Here is an 11,926-nt window from a genome sequence, read left to right on the forward strand (position 1 = left end):
AAAAAACTAGCCGGGTGAGGTGGCGGGCGCCTGTAGTCCCAGCTACTCGGGAGGCTGAGGCAGGAGAATGGTGTAAACCCAGGAGGCGAGCTTGCAGTGAGCTGAGATCACGCCACTGCACTCCAGCCTGGGCGACAGAGCAAGACTCCGTCTCAAAAAAATAAAAAATAAAAAAATAAAATAAAATAAATAAAAAATATTTTAAAAAAGAACTTAGAGACAGATGGATTTAGGCTGTGAAAGAGAGGGCGAAATCAAAGATTTCCATAGGCGCATCTCTGATGGAAACAGAGCTGTGAAGCGGGGAAGGTTTCTAGGGAAGGCTCTGTGTCAGACTTGATGTTCCTTATGTGAGGTGGGGTGAGTGGGACTCCCACGTGCAGATGGCCTGAAGCAAGGGCAGATAGACTCTGGCCTGGAGACCAAATCCAGCTGTGCTCACTCCTTTGCCTATTGTCTTGGCCACTTTTACACTAGGGGCAGAAGTGAGCAGCATCACTGTATGCTGTATGTGTATGACCCACAAAGCAAGAGAATATGGATTGTCTGGTCCTTTCCAGAACATACCTGCTGGCCTGGCTTTAAAGGCAGCTGCCATCTCCTCCCCTCATGTGTTCACCACCTACACATTTGCTCTGGGCCATGCAGACCAGTGTGTATGGCGTTCTCAGGGGTTGATGAGGCCTGGGCATCCCCTGGGCATCCCTCCCAGTGACCAGAGATAAAATCCTAAGTGCAGCATGCCCTTCCTTCCTCTGGCTGTTCCAGTGCGTGCTGTTCACCGGCTCCTGGAGCACCGCCACCACAGCGTCGCCTGGCCTGCCACCGAGCTCCCCATCACACAGCTGACCAGCTCCATCGTGCGGCGCGTGAACGAGGCTTCTGGGCTCTACCAGATGTTCGGTGTGCTGGCCGATGTCATCCTGTTGAAGGAGTGAGTAGCCTATCCCGGTCCTACTCCCCTCGGCCCAGCTTCCCCCACACACTGCATAGCGCTTCTCTTCCTATTCCAGGTGCGGGGTGCCCAGTTCTTTCCTAAGTTGAAGGCTGCTGGGGGGAAACATGTCTGTTCTGGGGAAAAACAGTGCTATCAACTCTACAGACAGTCCTATGGGTGGCCATGGGCACATTAGTGAGCCTCTCTGAGCCCTTCTTCCTCATCTGCAAAATGGGGAAATTGTGCCTACCTTGCAGCAAGAAAGAAAGGAGTAAAGGTCACTTGTGGAAAGTGTTTGGCATCACGTGGATGAACAGTAGTCAGAGGCAGCCGCGTGGATCTCAGAGCTCCCTCAGGCCAGGGCCTTGCCGGCCACCATCATCAGCGTCAATTTAGTGATAAGCAGCAGATCACAGAGGATGGACAGTCCCTGAGAAGGAAACGGTGCAGGGCACAGAGGGGTGGGGGCAAGGGGAGACAGGTGGCAGGGAGAAGCAGGGGAACAACCTTCAGTCAGAGGGAAAAGCCCGATCCAAAGGCAGGACGTGCTATAGCATACCAGGTTCAGGGACATGCAGGTAGCACAGCTGTACTCTGCACAAAACCCTCGCGTCACCCTCCATGCCCCTGCCCCTGTCTTTTTTTTCTTGAGACAGAGTCTTGCTCTGTCACCCAGGCTGGAGTACAGTGGCGTGATCTCGGCTCACTGCAATCTCCACCTCCTGGGTTCAAGCAATTCTCCTGCCTCAGCCTCCCAAGTAGCTGGGATTACAGGCACCCGCTACCATGCCCGGCTAATTTTTTTTTTTTTTTTTTGACTCAGAGTCTCTCTGTGTCTTGCCCAGGCTGGAGTGCAGTGGTGTGATCTTGGCTCACTGCAGCCTCCACCTCACAGGTTCAAGCGATTCTCATGTCTCAGCCTCCTGAGTAATGGATTACAGGCGCATGCCACCACACCCGGCTAATTTTGTATTTTTAGTAGAGACTGGGTTTCACCATGTTGGCTAGGCTGGTCTCAAACTCCTGACCTCGGGTGATCTACCCACCTTGGCCTCCGAAAGTGCTGGGATTACAGGCGTGAGTCAGCGTGCCCGGCACCCCTGTCTCGAATGACACCTGACATGCAAACAATGGGCAAGTCTTGTTACCTCTCCCTTCAGATGATGTCTGGAACCCAGCCAGCTCTCACCCGCTCTACCACCACCATCTCGGTCCCGATCACTAGGCTCTACTGCCTGCACCCATATGACAGCCGCCCCACTTGGCCTGGGGTCTGTTCCTAGCACAGTAACCAGAGTGGACCTTAGAAACCTGAGGCACGCTGATCCCAGCTCTGCTTAGTCCTCCCCAGCGAGCAGCAGCATCACTTCTCAGGCCAGACGACCCTTCATGTCTCGTCATGGGAGGCACAGCCCTCCTTGATCTGACCTCTCAGGCCTCTGAACCCCTCTCCTGCCCCTGCCCCTTGTTCACTCCCCTCAGCCACATCGGCCTCTTCTGTTCCTTGAACACAAAGTGCTCACATACTCCTCAGGGCTTTTTCCTGACTATTCTCTCTGCCTGAGACACTCTTTCCCCAGATATCCCATTCAGGTTACATGGAATTTTCTGGACTCTACCCCACATGTGTGTGAGAGCTCAGCTGAAATGGTAATGTTAAGTGAGGGGTGCACTGCTTGATTGACGCTCCTTAGAGGGGAGATACACACGCACACACGCATGCTTACCCCGTGCCGCACCCCTCACCTCTGCCACAGCACTGAGGGCCTCCCCCGTGTTGCCATTCTCCCAGGAATGCCATGGCCTTTGAGTACCTGGAGGAGTTCCCCATACAGATGCTGGCCCAACTGGAGACACTCACAGGGAGGAAGGCAAGGCACGGGCTCTTCGTCATCAACATGGAATATGGCAGAAATTTCTCTGGCCCCGACAAGGATGTCTTCTTTGATGACCGGTCTGTGGGGCACACGGAAGACGCCTGGCAGTCTAACTTCCTCCATCCTGTCATCTACTACTACAGATACCTCCCCACCGGTGAGCAGGTCTCTGCCCTCCCCCAACCTGTGGGCTCCTCAGACCTCACCCTCTGCAGGGTTGTCACCCACCCTGAAACCTTCACACACACGCTCAGCTGACCGGGGGACGGCTGCGGCACTCTGCCTAGAGACCACTTGGGCAGAAGGTCCGAGAACGATAAATGATGCTTCCAGATTCTGACACATACTGTGACCGGCACAGGACACGTGGGGAGTGTCGTGCTCTCCGCCAGCCACCGTGTAGTAAGAGGGACACGGCCCTGCTGCAGGTCTCCAGAGGAGGCTGACCATGGTGGGGTGGGAGGGGTCTGAAGAGTGAGGGAACCGGAGCTCGTTAACATGGTACAGAGAAACTGGGCAAAATCCCTGGGCCTGTCCTTTTGTTACTGTGTGACCTTGGACCATTACTTAACCTCTCTGAGCCTCAACCTCCCCTCTGTAAAATGGGGATTACGACAGTACCTTTCTTGTAGGGTTCCATGAGGTTAACTCTGACAGCATACACAGAATGCCAGCCCGGTGCAGGCACAGAGTAGCTACTGATAAATGAACAACCTCGGGAACGCACCCTCTGCTTCAGAGCTTGAAGGGCAGTCAGGTGGAAGAGGGTGGTTTAAACAGGTTGTTCCCAAAGGCAGAAGTCATGTCAGCAGGTAGCAGCGACAGGGGTGCAGGTCTGTGGTCAGTATAAGGAGGCACTAAGAGGCTGGGCACAGTGGCTCACGCCTGTAATCTCAGCACTTGGAGAGGCCAAAGCAAGCGGATTACAAGGTCAGGAGTTCAAGACCAGCCTGGCCAAACCAGCCTGGCCAAAATGGTGAAACCCCATCTCTAAAAACGTGAAAAAAATACAAAAATTAGCTGGGCATGGTGGCACATGCCTGTAATCCCAGCTATTCAGGAGGCTGAGGCAGGAGAATTGCTTGAACTAGGATCCAGGAGGCGGAGGTTGCAGTGAGCCAAGATTACGCCACGGCACTCCAGCCTGGGCTACAGAGCAAGACTTTCTCAAAAAAAAAAAAAAAAAAAAAAAGGCTGATCGCAGTCGCTCACGCCTGTAATCCCAGCACTTTGGGAAGCTAAGGTGGGCGGATCACGAGGTCAGGAGGTTGAGACTATCCTGGCCAATATAGTGAAACCCCGTCTCTAATAAAAATACAAAAATTAGTCGGGCATGATGGCGGGCGTCTGTAGTCCCAGCTACTAGGGAGGCTGAGGCAGGAGAATCGCTTGAATCCAGGAAGCAGAGGCTGCAGTGAGCCAAGATTGTGCCACTGCACTCCAGCCTGGGCGACAGAGCGAGACTCTGTCTCAAAAAAAAAAGTTAAAGCTGTTCAGTGGGGGAATTGGTCACCTCCAAATTCAGGTTTCCCAGAATAGCGATGGCCAAGTCATGACTCGATGGCCGTCTGACTGGGACACCACAGAAGGGAGTCCACAGCAGCAGGAAGCTGAACTAGATAAGTGCTGAGACCCCTCGCCTCACCTCTGAGTCTTCTCACAGAAAGGCCAGTTTGAAAGCAGCCACAGCCAGGCGCAGTGGCTCACGCCTGTAATCCCCGCACTCTGGGAGGCTGAGGCAGCTGGGTCACCTGAGGTCAGGAGTTTGAGACCAGCCTGGCCAACATGGTAGAGACTAGAACCCCATCTCTACTAAAAATGTAAAATATTAGCTGGGTGTGGTGGCGGGTGCCTGTAAACCCAGCTTCTCTGGAGGTTGAGGAACAAGAATCGCTTGAACCCAGGAGGTGGAGGTTGCAGTGAGCCTAAATTGTGCCATTGCACTACAGCCTGGGCAATAGAGTGAGACTCTGTCTCGAATAATAATAAAAAATAAAAATGAAGCAGCACAATAGATCTCAGTCCATGTGAGTGTTAGAGAAACGCCAGCCTGAAGTTACTAGTTACAGCACTGCCTTCCGAAACCACAAGGGAAAAGCCTAGTTCCTCTTCCTCATGGCAGCCTTTCAAATATCTGCAGGTGGCTCTTGAACAGGCTGACCACAGCCCAGCTTGGGAGGCTGTCGGGAAAGCCGAGCACGAGCGAGTGAGGGCAGTGTTTGGGCTGTGTGGGATCCGTGCTGTGTCGGCCCGAGGAGGGGAAGCCCAGCCTCGCGGCTCTGACGTGGCCCCTCTCTCCTCCCCACAGAACAGGAGGTGAGGTTCCGCCCTGCACACTGGCCCCTGCCTCGGCCCACGGCCATCCATCACATCGTGGAAGACTTCTTAACAGACTGGACTGCCCCAATCGGGCACATCCTACCTCTGAGGCGCTTCCTGGAGAACTGTTTGGACACCGATTTGCGAAGCTTCTATGCAGGTAATTTAAGCTCCCAGAAGGACAAAGGGTCTAAGCTCGAGGTTGAAGAAAGGTCGCAGACACCCAAGCCCCGTGGAGTTTCAGGACCCATATCTGGAAATCCAAACCCCAGACTACCATTCCTGACAATGCCGTGGGCTAAATTACAATATACCTAAAAATACTGGATAATGTGTCTTCTTTTTTTTTTGAGACAGAGTCTCACTCTGTTGCCCAGGCTGGAGTGTAGTGGTGCAATCTCAGCTCACTGCAACCTCCACCTCCCGGGTTCAAGCAATTCTCCTGCCTCAGCCTCCTGAGAAGCTGGGACTACAGGTGCATGCCACCATGCCTAAGTTTTGTATTTTTTAGTAGAGACAGGGTTTCACCATATTGACCAGGCTGATCTCGAACTCCTGACCTTGTGATCAGCCTGCCTCAGCCTCCCAAAGTGTTAGGATTACAAGCGTGAGCCACCGCTCCCAGCCGATAATATGTCTTTTCAAAAGAATTAACAGGGCAAGGCACCGTGGCTCGCACCTGTAATCCTAGCACTTTGGGAGGCCAAGGCAGGTGGATCACAAGGTCAGGAGTTCGAGACCAGCCTGACCAACATGGTGAAACCACATCTCTACTAAAAATACAAAAATTAGCCAGGCATGGTAGCGCGCCTATAGCCCCAGCTACTCGGGAGGCTGAGGCAGGAGAATTGCTTGAACCCGGGAGGCGGAGATTGCAGTGAGCCACGATCCACCACTGTGTTCTAGCCTGGGTGACAAAGGCGAAACTCCGTCTCAAAAAAAATAAAAAGGGGGCTGGGCGCAGTGGCTCACACCGGTAATCCCAGAACTTTGGGAGGCCGAGGCGGGCAGATCACGAGGTCAGGAGATTGAGACCATCCTGGCTGACACGGTGAAACCCCGTCTCTACTAAAAATGCAAAAAAACTGGCCGGGCATTGTGGCTGGCGCCTCTAGTCCCAGCTGCTCAGGAGGCTGAGGCAGGAGAATGGCGCGAACCCAGGAGGCAGAGCTTACAGTGAGCCGAGATCACGCCACTGCACTCCAGCCTGGGCAATACAGCGAGACCCTGTCTCAAAAAAAAGGAAAAGGTTAGCAGGGGCTAGTAGTGATTTCTGTTTTAAAAAAATAGAGAGAGAGAGATATCTATGTATACATAAAGAACTGGCAGGGAAATAAGGCCACTCCCCAGAGGCCAGACCTGAAAAAAGCACTAAACCTGAGCTGGACCCCTGCCAGTCGTCAAGAGCCCAGAGTCTGGGTTTTAATAGACCACCCCTTGGGGTGGAAGACAGAGCTGGAGCAGGATGGGAGGCCTGTTTAGAGATACGCAAATAAAGCTTGGATCTCAGTAGGAAAGCTGGGAGCCAAAACCCTCCGAGGGAGGAAATAGATGAGACGCATGGTTTTGGTCCTAGATAGAGTGGGAGAGAAAATCTCTGAAAATATCCAACCAGTAGGCCCCACTTGTGTAAATTTGGGGCCAAACTTCATGAGATCATTGAGCTGTAGAAATCACAGAAGCAAATGCACACCTTCTCAAAAAATACACTTTTAGGCCAGGTGCAATAGCTCACGCCTGTAATCTCAACATTTTGGGAGACCGAGGTGGGTGAATCACCTGAGGTCAGGAGTTCAAGACCAGCCCTGGCCAACATGGTGAAACCCCATTTCTACTAAAAGTACAAAAATTAGCTAGGGGTGGTGTCGGGCGCCTGTAATCCTAGCTACTCGGCCGGCTGAGGCAGGAGAACCGCTTGAACCCGGAAGGCGGAGGTTACAGTGAGCCGAGATCATGCCACTGCACTCCAGCCTGGGCAACAGAGCAAGACTCCCTCTCAAAAACAACAACAAACAACAAAAATGCCAGGGTATGTGATGGAGTGAATTCCAACCCTGAGTTGTGGGTTCCACCGACGCATCATCCCAGGCCCTTTAGCCTCCTATCTCCCACTTTCTAGACACTGTTTAACTGTACAGGCCACTGTGTGCTGCTGCCTTGGACTGGAGAGAATACCCGCAGCAGAAGGCCGGTGGCATAGTGGCAGCCGTCCCTCCGTTCTGTAGCTGATGTGCAGCTGCTAGTGCTGGCCCCAGATTCTGCTGAGCCCCTGCAGAGGGGATGATGTCGTCAGAAGGTGGTGCCTGCCAAACGGCCATCTTGCTGCCCTCCCAGTCTTCCCACTGTCCTCTCGTGCATCTGCTGTCTTCCCTGCTTGGAGAGTATTGCCATGGCCTGGCCAGCCAGGGGCCTCCATGCTAAAAGTCAGAAATAAACAGGAAGTCATATTTCTGGAGCACCTTTCAGCCTGGTCACCCATGGAAGCCTCACGACATCCTTTGTACGGTGCCCATTTTTCACTTGAGATAGAGGGGCTCAGGGAGGCGAGAAGGCTCGCTCAGAGTTACAGAAGGACTCCAGCCCATTCCGGACTCTCCGTCTGCCCTTCTTGTCTCTGACGCCCTCAGAAGGCTGAGCCCATATCTGCGTCAGCTTTTCTGTTTGTTTAAAGTCTTATAAGTACTTGGCTAAAAGACTTTTTCTCACTGTATTAGTCTGTTCTCACATTGCTATAAAAAAATACCTGAGACTGTGTAACTTACAAAGAAACAGGTTTAATTGACTCACAGTTCTGCAGGCTGTATAGGACACATGGCAGCATCTATTTCTGGATGCTGGATCACGCCTGTAGTCCCAGCACTTTGGGAAGCCGAGACAGGCTGATCACTTGAGGTCAGGAGTTCGAGACGAGCCAGGCCAACATGGTGAAACCCAGTCTCTATTTAAAAAACAAAAAAATTAGCTGGGTGTGGTGGCGGGCACCTGTAGTCCCAGCTACTGGGGAGCCTGAGGCAGGAGAGTCACTTGAACCCAGAAGGCAGAGGTTGTAGTGAGCCAGGATCGTGTCACTGAGGGAGACTCTGCCTTAAGAAAAAAAAAAAAAAAACCGTTCCCATGATGCAGTCACCTTCCAACAGCCCCACCTCCAGCATTAGAGATTCCATTTCAACATGAGATTTGGGTGGGGACACAGACCCAAACTATATCACCCACCTTGCCTATTCCCTACCTTCATTCTCATTCCCACAAGGAACTCCTAGCCCTAGTGGTTGTTCCTTTTAGTAGCTTCTCTCTCCGCACGGCTTCTTTTGGTTGTTTCTTCATATTTCTTTTTTTTTTTTTTTTTTTGAGACAGAGTCTCGCTCTGCCGCCCAGGCTGGAGTGCAGTGGCGTGATCTTGGCTCACTGCAAGCTCCGCCTCCCGGGTTCATGCCATTCTCCTGCCTCAGCCTCCCGAGTAGCTGAGGGACTACAGGTGCCCGCCACCTCGCCCGGCTAGTTTTTTTGTATTTTTTAGTAGAGACGGGGTTTCACCGTGTCAGCCAGGATGGTCTCGATCTCCTGACCTCGTGATCCGCCCGTCTCGGCCTCCCAAAGTGCTGGGATTACAGGCTTGAGCCACCGCGCCCGGCCTTTTTTTTTTTTTTTTTGAGACAGAGTCTCTTGTCACCCAGGCTGGAATGCAGTGGCATGATCTCGGCTCACTGCAACCTCTGCCTCCTGGATTCAAGTGATTCTCCTGCCTCAGCCTCCCGAGTAGCTGGGACTACAGGCGTTCATCACCACGCCTGGCTAATTTTTGTATTTTTACTAGAGACGGGGTTTCTTTCTCATTGTGTTGGCCAGGCTGGTCTCGAAGTCCTAACCTCAGGCGATCCACCCACCTCGGCCTCCCAAAGTTCTGGGATTAAGGCGTGAGCCACCACGCCTGGCCGTTTCTTCATATTTCTACATGATAAGTATCCACAGCTATCTTTTGATTGGACAAATTTGATGCATGCACCAGCTTTCTGTTGTGGGATCAGTGAGGATATACCCGTTTATCTTTCTATCCCCACACTGTTTAGATCAGAACTTTGCACGTGGTATTTGCAACTCAAACGTGGAGGGAATGCATCTTTGCAGGCAGATCTGAGCTCACAGTGGGACTGACCACTGAGTTCCCAGCTGCACCAGGCCGAGTGCAGGGTCATGAGGGTCAGAGCCCTAACCCCTGTGTGGCCGCCTGCAGAGCCCCAGGCTCAGCCCTGATCTCTGGGAGCTGAGGCATTGCTGTGGTTTGCTTTCATTTTGGAGCCTTTTTCTTCCAGAGTGTCAAGGCAGTCCCCTGCCCTGGAGCCTCGTGGAGGGTCATGATTCATGACCTACTCAAGTTGGATGTGTGATGCCCAGAAAGGTCAGCTCCCAGTTTCAAGGGATGGAAGATACCAGGCGAGGCCCGCAGTGAAGCCTCCACACCTGGCATTGGCAGCTCCCCTTCCTGCACCCCTCCCCACCCATCCCAGCCTGGCTCATTCTCTTCGTTTTGCTTTTGTGTAGAGTCCTGCTTCCTGTTCGCCCTCACGCGCCAGAAGCTGCCACCCTTTTGCCAGCAGGGGTACCTGAGGATGCAGGGACTCGTGAGTACCGAGAGCCTTCGGCAGCACAGAGTGGAGAGCAGGCTCCTACGGGACGATGCCCCCATGGGCAGGGACCTGGAGGACAGCAGCCAGCATCCTGGCGACCAAGAGCTACTAGGTGCCCCCCTGGCTCCAGGGCCTCTGGCCCAGTCCCTCGATAGCAACAAGGAGGAGCTCTGACTGTCCCTTCCTAGGCTGTGGGCACAGTGGCCAGGCCTCCCCACCCAGGCCCATGGTCAGTTCCTCTTTCCCCGCAACCTCACGCTCCCACCGGTGCGTGATTGCCAAAGACCACTCAGATCATGGCAGTGACTGCACCAAAGCCACCAGACGGCACATGAGGGCTGCAAGTCGGGGATATGATGGTCTCCTCCCTCCTGTCCGGGGGCAGAAGAAGGGCATCCTCCGCCAGGTGTGAGCTGCCTTCCTCAGCCCAGCTTCTCTGCAGTGGAGCGATCGCTGAGCCCCAGGCCAGCCTGGTTCTGCCCCCTCTCAAGTGCTCCTCTTCCTTCCAGGCCCCTCCTCAGATGGGCCTGTGTCCCGCCTGTGGAGCGCTTCACAGGGGAGACCCATCCGCATCTTAAGGGTTTGTGGCAAGTGCTTTAAAACAAAAGCTCTCATATCCTCAACAACCATCATGGGCAGTTGCGATTGTTGCCCCAGACTGCTGAAGACACCAGCTGAGAGATGTCAAGTAATTCCCAGGGACCCCCAGCTGCAAGTCCCCGTCTGTGTCACTTGCCACACACTGCCTCAACTCCGCCCCATTTTCAGCAGTGTTTGAACTTAGCTACGGAGCCCAAGAGGGTCAGCCCTGCTTATCATCGTAGGCCCAGCAGGCTGCTCTCCAGCAGCAATAGGACAGCTCCCTGAAAGCCATCTTATCTCAGCAACTTTCTCCTTGAGCAGCAAGATTCAGAGCTGCTCTCCCCAGTTGTACCCCCTGACTCATCTTCCAGCTGGCTCTTCTCCTCCACCCTACTCCCTGCCCTCTGCCATCCTAACCACGCCTTGCTTCTAACTTGCCTGGTCAAGTTTTGCAAAACTTATCCTGCTGTCTCTGTGGTGGGCACCCATATGTGCTCACCATGTGTAAGGTGACATTTCCTAATGCCTTTATGTGATAATGATGATGAATTTGGTTCCTAGTCTCTGCTTCATTGTCCTTCCTCACCAGCAGTCTGCATTCTCCCATCAGGCATCTTAGTCTCATTTATAAGGGCATACTATAATCACAGTGATTTTTCAAAGCCCAGGATCATAGGTGATTGCTTTTTCACTGGTTCTTACTAGCTCTTCATGGATCCACTCAGAATTCCAAGGACAATCGCAGCACTTAGGTCAGGAGTTTGAGACCAGCCTGACCAACATGGAGAAACCCCATCTCTAGTAAAAATACAAAATTAGCCAGGCGTGGTGGCACATGTCTATAATCCCAGCTACTTGAGAGGCTGAGGCAGGAGAATCACTTAAACCCGGGAGGCAGAGGTTGCAGTGAGCCGAGATAGCACCATTGCACTCCAGCCTGGGTAACAAGAGGGAAACTCCGTCTCAAAAAATAAATTAATTAAATTAAATTAAAATAAAGCATGCACTGGGTGCAGTTGCTCACACCTGTAATCCCAGCACTTTGGGAGGCTGAAGCGGGCCTATCATCTGAGCTCAGGAATTCGAGACCAACCTTGCCAACATAGCAAAACCTGGTCTCTACTAAAGATAAAAAAATTAGTTGGGCATGGTGGTGCATGCCTATAATCCCAGCTACTTGGGAAGCTGAGGCAGGAGAATCGCTTGAACTTGGGAGGCGGAGGTTGCAGTGAGCAGAGACCGAGCCACAGCATTCCAGCCTAGGTGACAAAGCAAGGCCTGCAGTGAAACCCCCATACCCCATCTCAAAAAAATAAGAATAAAGTATGCTACAACAAAAGTGAAAAAAAATTCTAAGAACCCAGGCTTTCTGGATCCAAAGCTCTTTCATGGGGACGTCCTCTTCCCCTCTTGGCTTAGGTCCAGACTTTTTCTTTTTTCTTTTTTTTTTTTGCAATGGAGTTTCGCTCATGTCACCCAGGCTGGAGTGCAATGGCACGATCTCGGCTCACTGCAACTTCTGCCTCCCGAGTCCAAACAATTCTCCTGCCTCAACCTCCTGAGTAGTTGGGATTACAAGCTCCTGC

General features: G+C 52.7%; 1 protein-coding gene across 3 annotated transcripts in view; it reads left to right on the plus strand.

Annotated features, from left to right (window-relative positions):
- FOXRED2 (FAD dependent oxidoreductase domain containing 2) overlaps positions 1-11,653 on the plus strand; it is a 21,149-nt gene extending 9,496 nt beyond the window's left edge. For all 3 annotated transcript variants that reach the window (XM_025399217.1, XM_025399216.1, XM_025399215.1), the window contains 4 exons: positions 769-934; positions 2,730-2,971; positions 5,123-5,293; positions 9,673-11,653. In XM_025399217.1, coding sequence (XP_025255002.1) covers positions 769-934; positions 2,730-2,971; positions 5,123-5,293; positions 9,673-9,932 — 839 coding nt within the window. In that variant the 3' untranslated portion in view covers positions 9,933-11,653. The remainder of the gene's footprint in view (positions 1-768; positions 935-2,729; positions 2,972-5,122; positions 5,294-9,672) is intronic.
- The last annotated feature ends 273 nt before the right edge of the window (positions 11,654-11,926 follow it).

This window comes from Theropithecus gelada, chromosome 10, assembly GCF_003255815.1.
Source record: "Theropithecus gelada isolate Dixy chromosome 10, Tgel_1.0, whole genome shotgun sequence".
NCBI classification, from domain to species: domain Eukaryota; kingdom Metazoa; phylum Chordata; class Mammalia; order Primates; family Cercopithecidae; genus Theropithecus; species Theropithecus gelada.